Source organism: Canis lupus, chromosome 34 (assembly GCF_048164855.1).
Source record: "Canis lupus baileyi chromosome 34, mCanLup2.hap1, whole genome shotgun sequence".
NCBI lineage: Eukaryota > Metazoa > Chordata > Mammalia > Carnivora > Canidae > Canis > Canis lupus.
The window spans coordinates 8,441,947-8,465,684 of NC_132871.1; the positions used below are offsets into that span (position 1 = coordinate 8,441,947).

The 23,738-nt window shown below is 40.1% G+C and overlaps 1 protein-coding gene across 2 annotated transcripts in view; it reads left to right on the top strand.

Annotated features, from left to right (window-relative positions):
- Nucleotides 1-23,738, top strand: part of TTN (titin) — a 274,035-nt gene that overhangs the window by 18,185 nt on the left and 232,112 nt on the right. For both annotated transcript variants that reach the window (XM_072811094.1, XM_072811093.1), the window contains exons 12-39: nt 136-273; nt 789-926; nt 4,279-4,572; nt 4,679-4,801; nt 6,015-6,296; nt 6,555-6,620; nt 7,491-7,749; nt 7,965-8,025; nt 8,133-8,348; nt 9,262-9,404; nt 11,070-11,275; nt 11,870-12,103; nt 12,204-12,448; nt 13,557-13,828; nt 13,950-14,114; nt 14,210-14,378; nt 14,482-16,175; nt 16,323-16,604; nt 17,207-17,473; nt 17,575-17,847; nt 17,957-18,220; nt 18,316-18,576; nt 20,510-20,770; nt 21,307-21,570; nt 21,663-21,923; nt 22,059-22,319; nt 22,755-23,015; nt 23,560-23,701. In XM_072811094.1, the coding sequence (XP_072667195.1) occupies nt 136-273; nt 789-926; nt 4,279-4,572; nt 4,679-4,801; nt 6,015-6,296; nt 6,555-6,620; nt 7,491-7,749; nt 7,965-8,025; nt 8,133-8,348; nt 9,262-9,404; nt 11,070-11,275; nt 11,870-12,103; nt 12,204-12,448; nt 13,557-13,828; nt 13,950-14,114; nt 14,210-14,378; nt 14,482-16,175; nt 16,323-16,604; nt 17,207-17,473; nt 17,575-17,847; nt 17,957-18,220; nt 18,316-18,576; nt 20,510-20,770; nt 21,307-21,570; nt 21,663-21,923; nt 22,059-22,319; nt 22,755-23,015; nt 23,560-23,701 (7,502 nt within the window). The remainder of the gene's footprint in view (nt 1-135; nt 274-788; nt 927-4,278; nt 4,573-4,678; nt 4,802-6,014; nt 6,297-6,554; nt 6,621-7,490; nt 7,750-7,964; nt 8,026-8,132; nt 8,349-9,261; nt 9,405-11,069; nt 11,276-11,869; nt 12,104-12,203; nt 12,449-13,556; nt 13,829-13,949; nt 14,115-14,209; nt 14,379-14,481; nt 16,176-16,322; nt 16,605-17,206; nt 17,474-17,574; nt 17,848-17,956; nt 18,221-18,315; nt 18,577-20,509; nt 20,771-21,306; nt 21,571-21,662; nt 21,924-22,058; nt 22,320-22,754; nt 23,016-23,559; nt 23,702-23,738) is intronic.

The following is a 23,738-nucleotide window of genomic DNA, read 5'->3' on the forward strand; positions in this document are numbered from 1 at the left end:
TTTAAGTGTGATTAAAGTGTCCATGAACAGAAAGAAATTTGCTTCCTTTCTCAGTTTTGACTTAAGTTTCTTTTATTGGAGGCTGTATGAAATTTAATGACCATTTTCTCACCTTTCTTTTTATCATATGACCAGATGATGAAAGAAACTAGAAAAACAGTGGTCCCTAAAGTCATAGTTGCCACTCCCAAAGTCAAAGAACAAGATTTAGTATCAAGAACTAGAGAAGGCATCACTACCAAAAGAGAGCAAGTTCAAATAACTCAGGAAAAGGTGAATACACATATTTGAGATGTGAAAGTTCATCTTTTTTTTTTTCGAAAGTTCATCTTTAAACTAATTTCTAGTAAACCATTAACTATGATGTGCTATGAATTATTAGTCTGTATTTTCCTTTTTGAATCCCAGACTAAAACGAAAATGGTGAATGTGTGACTGCTTACCATTAATTTTATCTCCACATTTGATTTTCATCCATCTGTAATGTTTGTGATTCATTTTAGCCCACCATTATTCTTTGCATGAAGATGAGCATTGTTAGCCTGATTTTTAAAAAGTAATACATGGAATCATCTGGAGTTTTTTTTTTTCTTTCTTTCTTTTTTTAAGTTAACCTTTCTAAGTTTTGTAATTCCCACTCAGTATATGCCGACAGTGCCAAGTAACTTCTTTTGTATAGTTAACCCGGAATAACTTCATCCTGCATCCATACTAGGAGGGTGGGAGGGGTTATACCATGTGTGTAAAGCCCTGTGCAACTTCAACTTTGATTTTACTGTAATAATCAGATGAGAAAGGAAGCTGAGAAAACTGCCTTGTCTACAATAGCAGTTGCTACTGCTAAAGCCCAAGAACAAGAAACAATATTGAGAACTAGAGAAGGAATGGCTACTAGACAAGAACAAATTCAAGTTACTCATGGAAAGGTGATGCTCGCTATTCCAAGTGTGCAGTCCCCCTCTTGTATAATACATTAATCCCAATCTCAGAATTTCTTATGTATGAGACACTATTAACCTCATTTCTTTTTTAGATGATTAAATGATTAGAAACTAAAAAACCAAGTATTATTGTTAATATAACTACATGTGCCTCTCCCCACTGATTTCTTCACTATTTTCCTTTTTAAAAAAAATTATTAACATCTAGAAGTTCTCTGGGAGTTGATGATTGAAATTGCATGCAGGCTGATTTTAAGATATTCCATAAAGATTCAAGAAAAAAAGTAAAAGTAAATGATGAATCTTACTGTCACAATGATGTATGCTTTGAGGGGTCATAAATTTAATATGTTACATCACAAAGTGTGGACTTATTTCAGGAAATTACTCATAATTCTTTTCAAGTGAAAGTTTATCTTTCTTTTGTTCATTCTATAAAAACTAAATGAGAAAATTACAGTGCCCGCCATAATAACTTCTGCTACAGCTACACAAGGAGCAGTATTAAAATCTAGAGAAGAAACCACCCAACCAGGATATACATAAGCCATGAAAAAGTTTATTTGTAGCATCTGCTTATAGTTATGAAATCTCCATGGTTTAACCAACTTACTGTGACTCTGTTATTTACCCCAAATAAGCTATTAACCTAATTTTATTCCTTACTGTCAATAGAGTATTTGGAAATTAGCAACTAAATTTCTTTAGCGTCGTGGCTGAGTCCTGTCTGTATTTTTCTTAGTGTTGTTTTCTATCTCTGCATCTTTGGGTTTTTTTCCTAAGGCGGGATTTAAGATCAACTTTCTAAGCCTTTACGCAAGTCTGATATTGAATGGCACATCAGCCTTTCTGAAATCTCTTTGGTGACAGAAATTCCAACATGTACCATACTTCATCAGTGATTATATTTAAATGGTTGCTGTGTGTTCTGAATCACATCAGTTTGACTGTCTTATTTTTGTTGTTAAAAATTAGCTAAGAATGGAAGCTGAGAAAATATCTGCACCCAAAGTAGTAGTTACCACCGCAAAATCTACTGACCTAGCCATACTGCCAAGGACTAGAGAAGAACTTGCTATTAAGCAGGAACAGATCCATCTTTCTCATGAGGAGATGAAAACTGATGCCGTGAAGGTGAAAAGCATGGCTTCATCCCATTTCATCATCAGCACCCATAACTTTTTATCCAGCATGAGTCATTGTGCTCTAGAGTTCCATGTAATTGTGGAAGTAGACAACAAGCATTAGCGATGAGACCCCATCCAACTCCTCCAGTGCAACTGTTAGTGTTTCTAGTCATGAAAAGCCAGATTAAATAACCCTCTCGTTTGCATCTCCTAAATTAATTCTCAGCATTTAACTGGTCTGAATTGGGTTCTCCTTCTCCAATTCTTCTTCCTGCTGATCCAGGTTCTAAAACTGAGAGATGTGAATCCACTAAGAAATAAAAAAATAAAAAATGGTGCCAGCCAAGAGGACGTACCTGTGGCTGTCCACCAAATGGCATATGGATAGGAACTTGATATGTATTAACTCAGGAAAAAATACATAGATGCTTCTTCAGTTTGAAATATTCTACCCATGATTAAAATACTTTTTTTTACATAAGTTCTAAATTAAGAACAAGATTTGTATATTTGTACATTTTAGTTGGCAACTAATTTCTGTGGGCCTAGGTTTTCTCATTGTTAAGGTAAATAAAACTTAAAGCTCAACCTGCTTAACTCACAGGCTGGTTGAAAGATTCAAATGAGATATAATGTCATACAATCATTCTACAAGCAAAGTAATATGTGTTAATATACATATGCACGTATATGTATATATATAGAAAGAGAGAGAATGGTATATCAGCCTTTACATATATATTAAAAGTCTATGTATACTTAATTCATATTATTTGGCTTGTTGAATGATTGCATTTACATTACATCTCATTTGAATCTTTGGTCTACATTAAATACATATAGTATGCATTAAACATATATATTTGTGTTATCTGTAAAGATGGGTAACATTTTAAAATATCTGTAAAATTCAAATCAACTAATAGCCTATATGTTTTTAAAAAAGAAAAACAGATGAACAAACTTAATTAAGCCTCATGTATATTTTACAGTTTCTTCTAAGATGAATGGTAAAGTGAAATCGGCATTTGCAATCCCTCAAGGAAGATTAGATTGTTTGTGGCTTACTGGAAGGAAGCACTGAATTGAAGCCCAATTTCATCTCAGAAAAAACCCTCATTCGTATCTTAAATGATTCAGAGGACAATTTTAACAGATATATAGGTAGCATCCTTGAAAGGCATTTCAGATATGATCTAGGTTCCATTCACAGCAGCAGAAGAGAAAACTGGGCATTAATAAAATATTCCAGCATTACTTTTAAAGAGCACCGATGGACATGGTGATGTGATTTTTTAGGATGTGCTATTTCCAAGTCTTGCATAGACTCATAATTTGGAAGCCACATCAGCTAGTTTGCTTTCTTTAAAAGAGAAACACCTTTGCAGACTGTGTTTTCATTTATGTTAATCAGATTCATGGAAATGAGAAAACAACATTTCTGCTTTTTCCTTTGCTTTACCTCCCAGTAATAATGAAAGTAAATTGAACTTCGCTGTGGAAGGTTGTTCTCTTGACTCCAAATATGATTAACACTTTCATTTTAATCAGAATCTCTTCATTCAGGTTTTGTAAGAAAGACACTTTCTAATAGATTAAAAATTCTTATCCCTAGATAATCATAAAATTAATATGCTCACTATGATTTCATGAGCTTCCACATTATCTCAGATTTGCATGTAACTGTACAACTCTGTAGCAGCTGATTTTTCTGGATAGGTCTAGGATGGTTTTGAGTATATTTTTTATCATTGCTGTCATTGCAGCAACACTAGACTAAGTGATTGACAGGATAATAAAAATAATCAATGAAGATAAACAGCCCCAGGGTTCTGATTTCCCGAGTGCTAATTAACTGCCTCGACAAAATCCTAGAAAAACTCAAAATCTCCTTCCTATTTTATGTATGTACTGTGTTGTCCCATGTGGTGTGTGTGTGTGTGATTTAATGTCTAGTCTAATTAAGCAGGTATATAGAGAGTGTATCTAACTAGCTGTCCATTACATTATAATCATCAATGAAATATTAAGTTCCTAAATGCGTCTTGTGAGCCACATTTCTGGAGACATTAACAGAGCCATATAACACGGGTGCCATCTGCCTACGACACCTTTAGGCATTTGTCTGTTCTTGGTGACTATCCGCGGAGGAGATGTCTCAGCTTGACTTTGACATTGCTGTGTGTTAATTCTGGAAACCTTATCTCCAGGTGGACGTTGGGAAAAAGGCAGAAGCTGTAGCAACAGTTGTCGCTGCAGTAGACCAGGCCCGTGTCAGAGAGCCCAGGGAGCCCGGGCCTCCTAGAGAATCATACGCTCAGCAGACCACTTTGGAGTATGGCTACAAGGAGCACATTTCTGCCACAAAGGTAGCTGAGCATCCCCAGCGTCCAGCCTCAGAACCCCACGTTGTCCCTAAAGCAGTCAAGCCTAGAGTGATCCAGGCTCCTTCTGAGACTCATATCACAACTACTGATCAAATGGGAATGCACATTTCATCACAGGTGGGTCTCTACCCGCTGGATTTCACCCTATCCATGGGGCAAACAAGCTTAGCTGTTGGCGGTCATCCAGTGAACAGTGGCATCACTGAGTCTCTTTTCATTGCAGATCAAGAAAACTACAGATATAACAACTGAAAGATTAGTCCATGTGGATAAACGCCCCCGCACAGCAAGCCCTCACTTTACTGTTTCAAAAATTTCCGTCCCTAAGACAGAACATGGATATGAGGTAAGCAGTTAAAGAGCCTGACAAAGAGACATCTGGCTCGAAGAAAATAAGTACCTAATGTGTGGTGTACACAGTGTCTTCGGTGTAGGCCAGTGTGGGCCTCTCTCTGGTGATGTCTGTTCGCATTCAGGGTGGACTCTGAAGCCCCAGGAGTCTGGCTTCTGAAATTTGCCCAGCAGGCTAGTGGTTGTCGTACACCTCTGAGAAGACACAGCTCCATACAGCTTTCTCTCTGTTTCACATTTTGTAAAAAGATGGTGTATTGCACGGTTTAGTTTTCCTTCTGCTGTGAGACTTTTCAGGCTGTGACTATGTATCAATGATAAGTCAGACATGGAAAAATCATATAACGATATACTCAGTACAACAAGGTGGAGAGATAGTACATGTGGTAGTTGGGTTGGATGGTGGAGTCACACAGGCTGGGTGAGTGTCCTAGCTCTGCCTCTTATTAGCTATGTGGTCAGGGGCAAGTTAATACATTAAACATTAGCAAGTTGACAGCACATAATAACCCTTCAGATTGGACGCTGTCCTTCTTATACACATCTAAGACAAAGAGTGCAAATCCTGTGTGCCTTCAAAGAAGTGAAAAGTACATTTAATACCTATATTTGGAATAGTCCCAAATTACGATTGAAATCGAATAACCATAGACAAAAAATAAATAAATAAATAACCATAGACAATGGCAGAATAAAAAGAGTGGGAAAGTCTTCAAAATATTTTTCTGAATGTCTCCATTTTTACCTTCCGCACAGATTTGAGGCTGAAACTTTACCACGCTATTTTTAAATAGTTCTTAGAAATTTCCCAAATGTTTTCATAATTTCTTGATTTTGAAATTCCCACAGTAGTTATTTTTCGGATGGTTAAGTGAAAAGTCATGACTGAGCTTTAGAAGACCCTGCATCCCTTTCTGATAAGGGCATAAAATAAGGAGCTCTAACTACAACTCTTGAAGACAGGCATTTTCAAATGCATTTTGCAAAAAAAAAAAAAAAAAAGAAAAAAAAAAGTCTTTTGCAAACTGGTGGGAATGACCGTGAACTTTGTGAGTGGTTTGTCTCTAACGGACTCTTCCCTAATCCTGAGAGTGGTAGTGAGGGCCTAGGAGGACAGACCATCTAGAAACAGACTCAGACCCACCACGGAGCGAATGATGGTGGGGGCGCTTCTGAAGCCTGACCCAGACTGCCTCGTTTGCATTCAGGCATCGATAGCCGGTAGTGCTATCGCCACGTTACAGAAAGAGTTGTCAGCAGCATCTTCTGCTCAGAAGATCACCAAGTCGGTGAAGGCACCTACGGTGAAGCCTGCTGAGGCTCGAGTGAGAGCAGAAGCCACCCCTTCCCCGCAGTTCCCCTTCGCCGACACGCCGGACACTTACAAGAGCCAAGCTGGCATTGAAGTGAAAAAGGAGGTGGGGGTGAGCATCACCGGTGCCACCGTCCATGAAGAGCGCTTCACAGTACGCCGCGAGCACGAAGCCAAGGTCAGTCACCGCATGGCTCGTTGTTCCTTGATGCATTGCTGTCGAGCGGGCCCGGCCCACGGCCGCTTTCTGCCACAGACGTGCTCGGCCGGGCCTCCTGCCTCTCCTTTACCACGTTCAGACTTCATTCTTTTGAGTCTGGCGGGGATCAGAGCTCTTTTTCCTCGAGTTATTTTTGTAATGTTGCATGTGCTACGAGTTGATGAGATTGCCCCTCACTCCACGGGCATTTCGTAACGTCCTCTGTAAACCCTGCAGGTAACAGAAACGGCGAGAGTACCGGCACCCGTTGAAATCCCGGTTACTCCACCAACCTTGGTCTCGGTGAGTAACGAAGTTGCCGCCTGTCTGGTCACGTAGCTTTAATGTACGCAAGGATCAGTGTCTCGAATGGCCTCAGTGGGTTCACAAATGCTGGTTGTAGGACAATACACTAACTGGCGAGGAAAAGGGGAACTGTGTGTGGCGACCGTCAGTGGACTTAAGGAGTTTCGATGAGGTTTAAGGCCTTATTGGGAGAGTGATGGAGCTCTAACGACCAATCTAACCCTCTTTGATAGCTTTGCCTTAGCTTCAGAGAAAAGCATTCAGACAGAAGGCGATAAGCATTATATGGAAGGTGATAAGGACCTCAGCAGGGGAAGGAGAGAGCACTTCTACTTGGGAATAACAGGGAAAGCTTTTGTATTTTATTCATTTATTCATTCATTTATTCATTCATGAGAGACACACACACACACAGGCAGAGGGAGAGGCAGGCTCCATGCAGGGAGCCCGACGTGGGGCTCTGTCCCAGGTCTCCAGGATCACGCCCTGGGCTGAAGGCGGCACTAAATCGCTGAGCCACCCGGGCTGCCCCAAGGGAAAGCTTTGTTGAAGTGGCAACATTTGCTTCTGAGCCTTCAAGTTCTGTTAGGGTTTAACTATGTGACAATAGGTACAAAGTTGCCCCATCATATGGTGTTAATACGGTTCTGCCTTAGGAACTTGGAAGCCTTTGACATTTATTTCGACTTAGGAATATTCAATTTCCAAGGAGTCCCTTTACTAATATTTCTAGAGTCTTGACCTTTAAAAGGATATTTCATGGCCTTAAGAATGTGCAAATTCAAACCCCTCTGCTTCTCAAAACCCATAGAGATGATTAATGGCTATCCACATTTTATCTGTATTTCCTTTTTCTTCTCTCTTCAGGGCTTAAAAAATGTGACTGTTATAGAAGGTGAATCCGTCACCTTGGAGTGCCACATCTCTGGATACCCATCCCCCAAAGTGACATGGTACAGAGAAGACTACCAAATAGAAAGTTCCATTGATTTCCAGATAACCTTCCAGAGTGGAATTGCTCGTCTTATGATTCGCGAAGCCTTCGCGGAAGACAGTGGACGATTTACCTGCAGTGCTGTGAACGAGGCTGGGACCGTCAGCACATCCTGCTATCTAGCTGTGCAAGGTTGGTGGCCACACTCCCAACTGCCCTTGCGTACGTGCCATCGCTCTCAGCTGACACTTCCTTGCACGGGACGGTTTCTGCGCACCTTGTAACGGTGGCGCCTTTGGGAAGTGGGGGGAGACTAGGGGGCCAACTTAACTATCGTGCTAAGCAGAGGTCACTAACAAAATGGACTAAATGCCTGACTTAGATGAGAAACTTGTTTGTTCTTCTAGCATCAGAAGAATTTGAAAAGGAAACAACCGTGACTGAGAAATTGACCACCGAAGAGAAACGGTAAAACATTCTTTGGCTTTTGTTCTAGTACAGTTTTGAATTTTTTTTCCTGTCCCGTTGGCAGATTGCAACCCCAGAAGCTAATATGAAGGGAATTCTTTTTCCAGCTTTGTAGAGTCAAGAGATGTGGTAATGACGGATACTAGCATCACAGAGGAACAAGCAGAGCCCGGAGAACCTGCCGCTCCTTTCTTTATTACAAAACCAGTGGTCCAGAAACTGGTGGAAGGTGGGAGCATTGTGTTTGAATGTCAAGTTGGAGGCAATCCAAAGCCCCACGTCTACTGGAAAAAATCTGGTGTCCCTCTAACCACGGGATACAGGTATTTTGATGGCCGACTGGCAGTTCTTGTGATTTGTATGATATGTATATGAAGCCTACAGAGAAATAGGCTTAACCCCCAACCCCCAATGTAAGCGCCCTCATTATGGAAACTTCAGAGGATATTTTGAGGGATTTTTACATTTTTGCACAAAGTCTTACTGAGAAACAAAGCTATGTGCTAAAAATGGATAAAGATATACTGTTTTCTGGATTCTAGTTTGATTCGTGTATAGTGCTGGTGAAATAGAGAAAATGTGGATGTTTACGCACATGTGTTCTAGAAAGTACCCAAGACAGCGTTCAATAAAAATGTATAATAATTAAGTCACTAAAAGATAAAAGAATAAGAGTCCTGTAGTGAAGAAGGAAGTGAGTTATGTATGAACATCTATGCTAATAAATTTGCTATAATTGGATGTAAAATTTAGCTTTGAATTTTCTGCAACTTAATAACAAATCAAAAACTGTAGCTGTTCTATCTTAGTAAGAAAAAAAATATAGCATACCAGAGGCTTACTATTGAAGTGTTTAAAGGAACTTATTATTTTGATTATTCATTTGATCTTCACATGGGAGCAAAATAATGAACAAAGAGGAATATCCAAGTGTTTAACTGACCTCATCATTTGCTAACATTAAGCACCAAAGCCCTTCCCATATGGCTGATTCTAGTAGCATTATATTCATTTTTTAATTTCAAAGAATATATGAACCTTATTTACAATGAAAATTTTAAGTTGTTTCACCCTCATTACTCATGTCTGTGCATTTTCCTCAATTATCAGCAATCTTATTTTCTATATGGAGCTTAGTCACATATTTAAGATCATTGAATTTCATACCACGGATCGAAATGAGGGTTATTCACACAGCGTTATTTGTGACTGAATTTTATGTATGTTCATTTCTAGATACAAAGTGAGTTACAACAAGCAAACTGGGGAGTGCAGACTGGTGATTTCGATGACTTTTGCCGATGATGCTGGAGAATATACTATTGTTATTCGTAATAAGCATGGCGAGACTTCTGCATCTGCCTCCCTGCTTGAAGAAGGTAAATGCAGCCCTGAGTAGTTTCTGTGGGCCTGATAGGAATGAAATATGGAGAAGTAGCAGTGCTGTGTGTTTGTCAAAAGGCCTGTTAAAATATCCCCGTTCTGATCCTGGCTCTGTCTCACGTCGCTGCCCCCTTTTGGCCTTCACTGTAAGGGAAATGTTTTAGACCACATGGCCTCAAAAGCCATACTGGTGCTAAACTTCAAGATTCTAGCCCTTACTTTCTCTCTGGCGCAGGCATGTTTTGAAGACGCAGGGATTCCAAATCCAGTTGCCTTCAAGATCCAGGCAGATAGTGTTAGTGAGTGCAATGAAGACAGTGGCAAACTGGAAACTATGAAGGGTCTAGTAGCTCCCTACCTCCACTGTGTTGTTGCCAGGCACACACATGCCAGGCTCAATGTTTCTAGAGTTTCTGATATTTTTAAAGGAAACCTGGCTCAGTTGTTTGAGGATCCGACTTTTGATTTTGGCTCAGGTCACAATCTCAGGATTGTGAGATCAAGCCCCACATCAGGCTCTATGCTCAGTGAAGGGTCTGCCTGAAGTTCTTTCCCTTTCCTTGTGCCCCTCCCCTGCTCATGCATGCAGGCACTCTCTCTCTCTTTGAAATAAATAAGTAAATCTTTGAAAACACACACACACACAAAGAGGGGCCCCTGAGTGGCTCAGTCAGTTAAGTGTCTGCCTTTGGCTCAGGTCATGACCCCAGGGTCCTAAGATCGAGCCCCATGTCATGCTCCCTGCTCAGCAGGGGAGTCTGCTTCTCCTTCTCCCTGCTCATGTGTGCTCTCTCTCATGAGCTCACTCTCTCTCAAATAAATAAAATCTTAAAAAGAAAAAGAAAACCTGGAAATCAAGACTGGTCGGTATTCAAGGTAATATGACAAAAAGTATAATGGCATTCAGGCCAAACAAAATATATCTGTGGGTCACATTTAATTTTGCTTAATTGTTCACATTTACAGCGGACATCCCATGTTCTGTCTCATTTGATCTGCATAAGACCCGCTTGAGAAAGTTAGGATATTCTCCTCATTTAGCAGATAGAACACTCAAGACCCAGGAAGATTAATGAGTTGCCAAAAACCACACAGCAAATTAGGAAGACTACCAGGATAGATCCTAAAGAACTGACTGCTAATAAAGGGTTTTTTTTTAATACAATAGTAGTGCTACTTTGACTTGTTAATGAAAATTTGGTTTTGAAATTCAATCTAACGTAGGTTGAGCACTTTAATAAGTGCATGTGGAAAATCCAGCTTTTGGTTATCAATTTTCCCTAGTGTTGGGTTTGCTTGAATGAAGCAGCATGAACACTTATTCATAAGAACATTAAAATTAACTCATATTCTTAAGACAAATGAGCAAAATGGGAGAGAGAGAGACAGAGAGAGAGAGAGAGAGAAGAGAACACACTAAAAAACAGACTCTTAACTATAGAGAACAAACAGAAAGTTACCAGAAGGGAAGTGGGCAGGAGGATGGGTGAAATAGGTGATGGGAATTAAGGGATCCACTTGTGATGAGCACCAGGTGATGTATGGAAGTGTTGAATCACTGTACTGCACGCCTGAAACTCCTATTACACTGTATATTAACTAACTGGAATTTAAATGAAAACTTAAAAAAAAAAAAACTAACTGGTGTTCCTAACTCCTAGCTGAATATGAGTCACTGATGAAGTCCCAGCAAGAAATGCTTTACCAGACACAAATGACTGCATTTGTGCAAGAACCCAAAGTTGGAGAAATGGCACCTGGATTTTTATACTCTGATTATGAAAAAGAGTATGAAAAGGAACAGGCCTTAATTAGGAAAAAAATGGCCAAAGATACTGTAATGGTCAGAACTTTTGTAGAAGAACAGGTGAGTAGAAGAATGACCAAGTAATTCAGTTCATAAATTATACTTACCGTCCACAATGCCCCTCTTTTTAATATTTTCATTTTCCAGGAATGGGGTCAAGGTTAGACTACAATTAGTGTGTCCAAGTTCAATGCTGATGAGTTTCCTTAATCTTCATGAAATGTTGCACAATGTGGCTTTAGAAACAGGGATTCCATATATGTAGAAAAAGACAAATATTAGGATGACCAAATTCACTATTGCCCAGATCCTTTCATCTGTAGGATGTGAACATCCCAAATGTAACCTGTGCCCTGAGAATATCTTTGTCCCAAGATTCCCCAACATGAACTGGGAAAAATGATGATAATGTAGATTAAAAAACAAAAGAGTGACTCATCTAATTCTCTCTAAAAACCAGAACCAGGAAAACACACACACACACACACACACACACACACACACACAAAAGCAAAACCAAAAAGCCTTCTAGAATTTTCTCCCAGTCAAAAACCATAACCAGTCCTTATCTTTGAAACTAATAGTCCTAAAGATTATTTCTGTCAGTCAGGATATATATTTTTTAACCAACTGTCATTTTTTTTTACTATATAGGAATTCCATATTTCTTCCTTTGAAGAGAGGCTTATCAAAGAAATTGAATACAGAATAATAAAGACTACCTTAGAAGAACTTCTTGAAGAAGATGGAGAAGAAAAGATGGCAGTTGACATTTCTGAATCTGAAGCTATTGAAGCAGGATTTGACTTAAGAATCAAGAATTATAGAATTCTTGAGGGGATGGGTGTCACTTTTCATTGCAAGATGTCTGGATATCCATTACCCAAGGTAAAATATAAACGTCATACCTCACACTACAATAAAATACAGATTGGTTACAATAACAATTTGATCTAATTTTTTCAACTATACATGATATTATTTGCAGATTGCATGGTACAAAGATGGCAAGCGCATCAAGCATGGAGAGAGATACCAAATGGAATTCCTGCAAGATGGCAGAGCTAGTCTGCGCATACCAGTTGTTCTTCCAGAAGATGAAGGCATCTATACTGCATTTGCCAGCAATATGAAAGGAAATGCAATTTGCTCAGGGAAATTGTATGTAGAGCCTGCTGCGCCTCTTGGTGCTCCGACTTACATACCCACACCAGAGCCAGTGAGCAGAATCAGGTAATACTTAGAATAATTTGGGTTAAGATTTAAATTGTTTAAAACCCCAAATATCCCAGTAGCAAATTGCTATTGTGTCAGAGATAATAAATAATAATAATAATAATAATAATAATAAGGCTCAGAAAGCACAGAAATTTGCCATTAGCAATACAGATGATTGCTATGTATTGTTATTTCTTGCCCCTGTGTAAGGTGAGCAAGGCATTTTCATTAGTGTAGCATGCTATCCATTTTGCCAGCACTGTAACTAATACTCTAAAAACTATATAGGTTGGGGCACCTGGGTGGCTCAGTCAATTTAGCGGCTGCCTTCAGCTCAGGTCATGGTCTCAGGGTTCTGGGATCCAGCCCCGAGTCAGGCTCTCTGCTCAGTAGGGAGTCTGCTTCTCCCTCTCTTCCCCTCGCTTATGCTCCTGTTCTCTCTTTCTCTCATAAACAAATAAAATCTTTCATAAAAAAGAAAACTGTAAAGGTTTACTAAGCCCCTAATTTTATATAAGTTATCACTAATTTATACAACTCTGCAATGTAGGTATTAGTATTACTACTTTAGAAGTGGGAGCATTTGGTCTCTATGAGCCTATGAAAATTGTCTTACACTTGCCCTGTAAGTGGTGGTGCCAACACTTGAAATTCAATCCAAGCCAGTCTGACTGTGATGTGCAAGTAGGGTTTGGGTTTTCTTCAAATACAATTTCTACATTTTCCCTTCTCTAGGCTAAAAAATTCTATTTTTCTTTTTCTATAAATGTATTCACTGGCTTATTTAACCAACTGATATTTATTGAGATGTTTTGGCAGATGAATCCAAAGGGTTTGGTGACTAATTAAATGGGGGGGGAGGGGAAAAACTATGGAAGAATTGCTCCAAGATTTTAAGGCTGGGTACCTGGCTATGGTTGAAGAATTACTGACTGTAATTGAGGATCTATGAAAAACATAGATTTGGGGGCAATAATAATATATTCTGTTTTGGGTCCCAATGATTTTGAAGTGCCTTCCAAAATGGACATGAAGTCAATTCTAAAATAACGTTAAACAGGTTTGTTTTGCTGTGTTTTCTCTATGCCTCATGAAAATATTCTGTTTTGCCTTTGTTTTTCAGATCTATCTCTCCACGTTCAGTGAGTAGATCTCCTATACGCATGTCTCCTGCACGGATGTCCCCTGCAAGGATGTCCCCTGCACGGATGTCCCCTGCAAGGATGTCGCCTGGACGTAGGCTGGAGGAAACCGATGAGTCACAACTTGAGAGACTGTATAAGCCGGTCTTTGTGTTAAAGCCTGCTTCTTTCAAATGTTTAGAAGGGCAGACTGCCAGATTTGACTTAAAAGTTGTTGGTAGACCTATGCCAGAGACCTTCTGGTTTCATGATGGTAAGTATGATGAGTTTTTACTTGTAGATCATTAAATGCAAAATTAAGTTTGTAGATGTGTGCAACACTTTAAAAACAATTATTTTGATATGTGTTTTCCTTTTTACTTAATTTTTTACAGGCCAGCAAATTGTCAATGATTATACCCATAAAGTAGTCATTAAAGAAGATGGTACCCAATCGCTGATTATTGTCCCTGCAACGCCCAGTGATTCTGGGGAATGGACTGTGGTTGCCCAAAACAGGGCAGGCAAATCTTCAATTTCAGTGATTTTAACTGTGGAAGGTATTTGCTCTTAAAAAAAGAAACTACCTTATCACTTGGGCCATAAACAGGTATTTCAGTCCTACTTACTCTGTATCATAACCTTTCTCTTCCAGCTGTGGAACATCAGGTAAAACCGATGTTCGTAGAAAAGCTTAAAAATGTCAATATAAAGGAAGGTTCTCGACTTGAAATGAAGGTCAGAGCTACGGGTAATCCCAACCCTGATATTGTATGGCTGAAAAACAGTGACATCATTGTACCTCATAAATATCCCAAAATCAGGTGAGTTTACTTGAAAATAATAAAAACTAAGCTCATTATACAAATCCAATAGCCAAGGAAGCAATCACTACTTCTGTATTGATTTCCTTTTCACCTTTTGCAGAATTGAAGGCACCAAGGGAGAAGCCGCCCTTAAAATTGATTCCACCGTCAGCCAGGATTCGGCCTGGTATACTGCAACTGCCATTAATAAGGCTGGCCGAGACACCACGAGATGCAAAGTGAATGTTGAGGTCGAGTTTGCAGAGCCTGAACCCGAGAGAAAATTGATCATCCCGCGAGGGACGTACAGAGCAAAGGAGATTGCAGCCCCAGAACTGGAGCCCCTCCATCTGCGATATGGTCAGGAGCAATGGGAAGAGGGTGACCTCTATGATAAAGAGAAACAACAAAAACCATTTTTCAAGAAAAAACTCACTTCCTTGAGACTCAAGCGCTTTGGGCCTGCCCACTTTGAGTGTAGGCTAACACCCATTGGTGACCCAACGATGGTGGTGGAATGGCTCCACGATGGAAAGCCACTTGAAGCAGCCAACAGGCTCCGTATGATCAATGAGTTTGGGTATTGCAGCCTTGATTATGGAGTTGCATATTCCAGAGACAGTGGTATCATTACCTGCAGAGCTACTAACAAATATGGAACGGATCACACATCTGCCACACTTATCGTTAAAGATGAAAAGAGTCTTGTGGAAGAATCTCAGTTGCCTGAGGGGAGGAAAGGCCTACAGAGAATTGAAGAATTAGAGAGGATGGCTCACGAAGGTGCGCTGACAGGTGTAACGACAGATCAGAAAGAGAAGCAAAAACCAGACATCGTCTTGTTCCCAGAGCCAGTAAGAGTACTGGAAGGGGAGACCGCTAGATTCCGATGCCGGGTGACAGGTTACCCTCAACCCAAAGTCAACTGGTACCTCAATGGACAGCTGATCCGCAAAAGCAAAAGGTTCAGAGTTCGCTACGATGGCATTCATTATTTGGACATTGTGGACTGCAAATCATACGATACGGGGGAAGTCAAGGTCACCGCCGAAAATCCCGAAGGTGTAATAGAGCATAAGGTGAAACTTGAGATCCAGCAGAGGGAAGATTTTAGGTCTGTTCTCAGGCGAGCCCCGGAACCAAAGCCCGAGTTCCACGTACACGAACCTGGAAAACTTCAGTTTGAAGTACAAAAAGTAGATAGGCCTGTTGATACCACCGAAGCCAAGGAAGTTGTGAAATTGAAAAGGGCTGAAAGAATTACCCACGAAAAAGTATCTGAAGAGTCAGAAGAGCTGCGCAGTAAGTTCAAGCGCAGAACCGAGGAGGGATATTATGAAGCCATCACTGCGGTGGAGCTCAAGTCTCGGAAGAAGGATGAGTCCTATGAAGAGCTCCTCAGGAAGACAAAAGATGAGCTTCTCCACTGGACCAAAGAATTAACTGAAGAGGAGAAGAAAGCCCTCATGGAAGAAGGCAAGATCACTATCCCGACATTTAAACCTGATAAAATTGAACTGAGTCCTAGCATGGAGGCACCGAAAATCTTTGAAAGAATCCAAAGCCAAACAGTGGGCCAAGGATCTGATGCACACTTCCGGGTCAGAGTGGTGGGGAAACCAGATCCTGAATGTGAATGGTACAAAAATGGTGTCAAGATCGAACGCTCTGACCGAATCTACTGGTACTGGCCTGAAGACAACGTTTGTGAACTGGTCATAAGAGATGTGACTCCTGAGGACTCGGCCAGCATCATGGTGAAAGCCATCAACATAGCTGGCGAAACCTCAAGCCATGCGTTCTTACTTGTCCAAGGTAATTTGAATGTCTTTGGTTTGATGGATCTGTCTCTATTTATCCGTGAATATCCATTAGTGCATTTCTTTTGATTTTCTTTTCCCATTATTCAAATTGTGGGTTTAATTTAATGTGATGTCTTTCTCTCCCCCCCTTTCCTTGTAGCCAAGCAATCGATCATTTTCACGCAGGAATTACAAGATGTGGTTGCTAAGGAAAAGGACACCATGGCAACCTTTGAATGTGAAACTTCAGAGCCATTTGTCAAAGTGAAGTGGTATAAAGATGGTGTGGAGGTTCATGCGGGAGATAAGTACAGGATGCACTCTGACAGGAAGGTTCACTTCCTCTCCATACTGACGATTGACACGGCCGACGCCGAAGACTACAGCTGCGTCCTCGTGGAAGATGAAAACGTAAAAACAACAGCGAAACTTATTGTCGAAGGTAATAAATAATAATTTCACTATTTATTTAAGTTCTAAAGTCACCCTTAGTATGGGATGAAGGTAGCTTTGCAGGTTTCCTCTCATAAAAGGAATTATTTGGGAATTGGATATAAGCTCCATGGCAGGATTCCTGAACTTATACCAGTAATTAAGAATATTGACAATTTGAATTTTTAAAAACCAAGGTTATTTTGATGTCTCGTTTTTTAAATGTTCATATCGAAATAAAATTCTGTGCTTCAAAAAATAATTTAGGGGCACCTGGCTGGCTCAGTCCGTTAAGCATCTGCCTTTAGCTCAGATCATGATCCCAGGGTCCTGGGATCTCTCCCTTTGCCCTTCTCCTGCTCTCTCTCTCTCTCTCTCGCTGTCTCACTCTCAAATGAACAAAATCTTTTAAAAATAAACAAAAGATAATTTAAAAATCAAAATAGCTTATTTTTCTTCAAAATATATTTCTCAGCCTATCAGTGGTTAGATATTTAAGAATATTCCTGATAGCATGGGGGGACTTAAGAGATTTACAAGGAATGTTTTCAACCCTGAGTCTAGATGCCTAGCTCTCCAGAGAAATTAACTTCCCTTTATCTTATGCCTCAGGTGCAGTGGTTGAGTTTGTGAAAGAACTTCAGGACATCGAAGTTCCGGAATCATTTTCAGGAGAGTTAGAGTGCGTCATATCCCCAGAAAATATAGAAGGCAAATGGTATCATAATGGCGTGGAGCTGAAATCCAATGGCAAATACACAATTACATCTCGCCGTGGACGCCAGAACCTCACGGTTAAGGATGTGACCAAAGAGGACCAGGGGGAGTATAGCTTTGTTGTCGATGGGAAAAAGACAACCTGTAAACTCAAGATGAAACGTAAGCCTCCCTGTTCCTCTTGGCCTTCGCTGAGTATCATTAAGGCTTATTGATAAAGAAGTGATCATCACGTGCTTCTTTTTTCTCCCCATATTTCACAGCCCGCCCCATTGCTATCCTACAAGGACTTAGTGATCAAAAAGTCTGTGAAGGTGACATCGTTCAGCTTGAAGTGAAGGTCTCCTTAGAGAACGTGGAAGGTGTCTGGATGAAAGATGGCCAAGAAGTGCAGCCCAGCGACAGGGTTCACATTGTGATAGACAAACAGTCACACATGCTGCTTATTGAAGACATGACCAAGGAGGATGCTGGAAATTACTCCTTCACCATTCCATCCCTCGGACTATCAACCAGTGGGCGCGTCTCTGTCTACAGTGAGCGCAGCTTACATATTTTATGTGTTAGGTGGAAAACTTTAATAAGCAGGCATTTAAAATAAAATTCACATTCACAAATCTTTTATTTGTGTGTGTGGTTTTGCAGGTGTTGATGTGATAACACCCCTAAAGGATGTTAATGTGCTTGAGGGTACCAGGGCTGTGCTCGAATGTAAGGTCTCGGTCCCTGACGTGACCTCTGTTAAATGGTACTTAAATGATGAACAAATCAAACCTGATGATCGCGTACAAGCCATTGTCAAAGGCACTAAGCAGCGACTAGTGATTAACCGGACCCACGCTTCCGATGAAGGACCTTACAAGCTGATGGTTGGCAGGGTTGAAACGAGCTGTGATGTCTCTGTGGAAAGTAAGGATTCTTCCGTTTAATTTATCAGTGTTTTAAGCCTTCTGTTTTCCCAGTGTAATAGTCACCAAGTGATTATCTTCTTTTTTCCCCCCCAGAAATTAAAATTATCAGAGGTCTTCGTGACCTTACCTGTACAGAAACCCAAAACGTGGTCTTAGAAGTGGAGCTGTCCCACTCAGGAATTGATGTTTTGTGGAATTTTAAGGGCAAGGAAATCAAACCCAGTTCCAAATATAAGATCGAAGCTCATGGAAAAATATATAAGTTGACAGTTCTAAATATGATGAAAGATGATGAAGGAGAATACACATTTTTTGCCGGAGAAAATATGACATCTGGAAAACTTACTGTGGCAGGTTGGTACATTTATCATTTAATCTAAGTTCTTATGTAGGACAGTTGTTTTAATTTAAGAAATTGTGGCCTATTTCCTTTCAAATTCCCATCAATTTGTACTTCCATGCTTCTGCTGTTCTCGAAGCCAATAGTTACCTCAACACTGTCCCCACCATGTTCTTTTGGGCAGACCTACCTCAAATGCCATCTTCTTGTGAAGACTTCTTTAATCTTCCCATTTGAGTAAGATCTTACTGCTCCAACCTCAGGATTATTTTGTGTGTGTCTCTTCCGTAGCCCTTATCACATACTTGGGTTATTGCCGTATCTTCTCACATCAGAGTATAAGCTCCCCAAATCTGGAATTGCTTCTTTCTCATCTGTGTTCTCTAACATATTGCACATGATAGATGATCAATAATCATTTGTTGAGCTGAGATTTATTTAAAATTTCCTACTCTAAAGGTGTATGTCTTTTTTAAAAAAATCACTCTTGTTTCTAACTTTTGTTTCCTTTCTTCCCTTCATATTTGTTTTATGAACCCAATGAATATTTTAAAATGTAACTCTGTGTATCTCTTTCTTATGACATGAAGTAAACCATTCTCATTCAGCAGAAATCCCTTGCTTCAAAATGAAAAACCAAAAGCGTAAATCAATTGTCAAGAAAAACTAGAAGTCATCATTAATTTGTTTGGTTCATTACAATTTAACTCTTGAGGAGTTGAGCTATGATATCAGGATTAAATTGTAAAGTCCATATGGGAATTGTGTCCTACTTTATGTGAAAGTTTCATGGCTTATACTTCATTACATTATAGTATTTCCTCAGATATTTGACCATGGAAAAAACTTCCGATTCAAAATTTTAGATCCTGCACTTTGACGTGTCTAATATTGATTGCATGTTTTTAAATGTGTTACAAACAAGGAAAAACTATGAGCCTCTATATGATTTTACTCAACATTTTTTTTTTTTTACTCAACATTTTTAAGGACCTACCACAGGCAAGACACTACTAGAAACATGGGACACAAGAATGAATAAGTAGGATATTTTTATCTTGAGGAATTCACAATTTAAAAAGGGACAGATACATCAGCAACTAACTTGCTGAAGGAGTAATTTTTTTTCTGCCAGTGGATAATGGCCATGGAGGCAATAGGGGAAGGAAGCTTCACAAAAGAGATAACACATGTCAAAACAGTGATTTTGCAGGTGTGCCTGGGTGGTTCAGTTGAGCAGCCAACTCTTGATTTTAGCTCAGGTCATGATCTCAGGGTCCTGGGATCAAGCCCCACATCACTCTGTGTGCTCAGTGTGGAGTCTGCTTGAAGATTCCTCCCTTTACCATGGCTTGCTTGTGTGTGCGCTTTCTCTCTCTCTCTCTCTCCCTCCCTCCCTCCCTTCCTCCCTCTCTTCCCCACTCCCCCTCTCTCATTTCCTCTCTCTTCCCCTCTCCCTCCTCTCTCTCAAGTAAATAATTAAATCTTGAAAAATAACAATGATTTTTAGTATGTAAGGATCGAATCTTAGAGTCTAAACGAAGAAATATTAATGTCTGAACACTTTGCTTAGCACTTCTTTTCTCAATCAAATATTAGACATATTTGCAGCAAACAATAGTTAGAAAACTAAGTAGAATACTTTTGAAGGAGACATTGAGTTAGAGGCCACCCAGGTGGTACGGTTCTCAAAATTCTATATTAGCAGTTGCTTTCCCTTTGCAGAACCTTCCTGATTCCAGTATTTTCCCTGGTTACCAATCATGCTCAGTAGAATAGGGTTTTGTGATATCATCTCAATATGAGCAAAAATAATTCTAGTAGACCTTTCATGATATTCAAAATCATGTTTTAAAATGTGATACTTTATATTTAATTGTGCAAAGGTATCTTTGTGTATTAAATATTTTTTAAAGGACTCACATTTGTACTTCTCTTGTTCCAAAGGGGGCGCCATTTCCAAGCCACTCACAGATCAGACTGTGGCTGAATCGCAGGAAGCTGTGTTTGAATGTGAAGTTGCCAACCCAGATTCCGAAGGCGAATGGCTGAAGGATGGCAAACACCTACCACTGAGTAACAACATCAGAAGTGAATCTGATGGCCACAAAAGGAGACTTATCATTGCTGCCACCAAATTAGATGACATCGGAGAATACACCTACAAGGTGGCCACCTCCAAAACATCTGCCAAACTCAAAGTTGAAGGTTAGTGATATAACAGATGTATTCATTTTGCATCATTCTTGACAGTTATCGTTTTAAAAGTCAATGGTATAACCATTCGGGATGCCAAAAATCTTAACTTCACGAAATCATTATAAACTCTCAAAACTTCCTGAGCCATGTACCACAAGGTGTAACATTGCTTTTGAGATGTGTTTCTGTGAAGAAGCCATTTCAGAGGAACAGCCTAATTAGCTCAGAGGAATGCCTAATTAGACACTCTCATTCTCTATCCCTCTTTTGCTCTTCCCCCAGTCTATTAAGCTATTAGTATCTGGCTATGCAAACTTCATCTCATTCAAATGTAGAAAAATCATTGTGCAGTGTACATTTCAAACTGGGTCTCAGGTTTTCCTAAATAATTTCAAGGTGTCTTTTAAAATAGAGGTGCTGCATGACTGCAAAATTTTTGATAATCGTTCTTTTGCAAGATGACCAGCTAATGATCTTATTCCAGCACTTCTTTTACTTGATCATACCATCTTTATTTCCTAAACGAATCATAAATTTGTCTTCAGCTGTCAAAATTAAGAAGACTCTGAAGAACCTCACAGTGACAGAGACGCAGGATGCTGTTTTCACTGTTGAGCTTACTCATCCTAATGTAAAAGGCGTCCAGTGGATCAAAAATGGGGTTGTGCTGCAATCCAATGACAAGTACGACATCTCAGTCAAAGGAACAGTTTACACTCTCAGGATTAAAAACTGTGCTGTTGTGGATGAATCTGTATACGGCTTCAAGCTTGGAAAGTTAGGAGCCAGTGCCAGGCTGCACGTTGAGAGTAAGTTGGTTTAGACACATTTTACAAGTAGCCAATATATGGTTACTGCTAAGCTAACCGTGTAACTGAACTGGTTTAATTTTCCTCATCAGCTGTCAAGATCATTAAAAAGCCAAAAGATGTGACCGCCCTGGAAAATGCCACCGTTGCCTTTGAAGTTAGTGTTTCCCATGACACAGTTCCAGTAAAATGGTTCCACAAGAATGTGGAGATTAAGCCAAGTGACAAGCACAGACTGGTCTCAGAAAGGAAGGTCCACAAGCTGATGCTGCAGCATATTTCCCCCGCGGACGCTGGGGAATATACAGCTGTGGTGGGGCAATTGGAATGCAAAGCTAAACTTTTTGTGGAGAGTAAGTATTAGATGGCCCCCTATGGCATTTCCCTGGATGATCCCCATGTGCTCCTTGGTTGGTTGGCTGGTTGGTTGGTTTTACCCATTTTTTAAAATAAAATATATTAACTGAAGTGCTTTTGATTTTCCCAAGCATTACATATTACAAAAACCATGAAAAACATTGAGGTACCTGAGACCAAAACTGCCTCCTTCGAGTGTGAGGTATCCCACTTCAATGTGCCTTCCATGTGGCTAAAGAATGGCGTGGAGATCGAGATGAGTGAAAAGTTCAAGATAGTCGTGCAAGGGAAACTCCACCAGCTGATCATCATGAACACCAGCACTGAGGACGCAGCGGAATATACATTTGTCTGTGGCAATGACCAAGTCAGCGCCACCCTGAAAGTGACCCGTAAGTAAACGAACAAAAAAAAAAATGATATAAAATACTTGGTAACCTCATTGTTACTCCATATCCTACACGATTCCTTCCTGGCCAGTTAATCCATTCCTAAAATCCTTGATTGAAACATCTACCGTGTGTTCACCCTAAGTTAGGCACCTGCATCTCCACCTGGATAAAATTTTCTGGTTAGAGTAGCCTTGAAAGGCTACTTGTAAAAGAGGCTCTAGGATCTATTGCTAGCTCTTTCTGTTCCTCTGTCACTGATATTGTCCTGTAGAGGGGTCCCTGGAAGATATGGAAGATGTCATAGCCCACCTCCCTGAGCTCTAATCACCTTGACAGACATACTGAACACATTCCTAGTTGGCACCCTGTGCTTGTTATAACTCCCATCGTATTGACACAAAGCCTCCTGGGGTGTATTTCCTTCCCCCTTTGCAGCAATCATGATTACGTCCATGCTGAAGGACATCAATGCTGAAGAGAAAGACACCATTACCTTTGAGGTAACAGTGAACTATGAAGGCATCTCTTACAAATGGTTAAAGAATGGCGTGGAAATCAAATCAACTGACAGGTGTCAGATGCGAACCAAGAAGCTTACGCACTCACTGAACATCAGGAACGTTCACTTTGGGGATGCAGCTGAGTACACCTTTGTGGCTGGAAAAGCTACATCAACAGCCACCCTTTATGTGGAAGGTATGGTTTCACAAATGTCTTATCCATAAAAATAAATGTCAGACGCACTATATAAAATACTAAGTAGTGCATTCATTAATGAATAAAATGTGGTGTATGTTTAATGAAATATTGTTAGCAATAAAAAGCAAGTGCTGATAATGCCACAACGTGGATGAACCTTAAAAACTTTATGCTAAGTGAAAGAAGCCAGTCCCAAAGGACCACATATGGTATGATTCCATTTATAGGAAATGTCGGAATACACAAATCTGTAGAGATGTAGATTGGGGCCTAAATCTGAGGGGAGACCATAAGAGGGATCTGGAGGGTGGTGGCTAAGGGGTGGATGGTCTTTCGGGAGTAATGAGAATATTCTAACCTTGATTGAGGTGATGGTTAGAGGGTGATGGCTAAGGGGTGTGTGGTCTTTCGGGGGTAGTGCACAACTCTGCCTACACTGAAAGGCCCTGAATTGAGTGCTTTGCATGGGTGGATTATGCACTCTGTGAGTTATGTCTTAAAACTATTAGAAAGGTTCATTTTTGTACATACTGTGTTCCAGCTCGTCATATAGAATTTAGGAAACACATTAAGGACATTAAGGTTCTTGAGAAGAAGCGTGCCATGTTTGAATGTGAAGTTTCTGAACCTGACATCACCGTCCAGTGGATGAAAGACGGCCAAGAACTGCCAAGCGTGGATAGGTCGGTCGTTTGGCTTTGCTACGTTCTAGTAATTCCC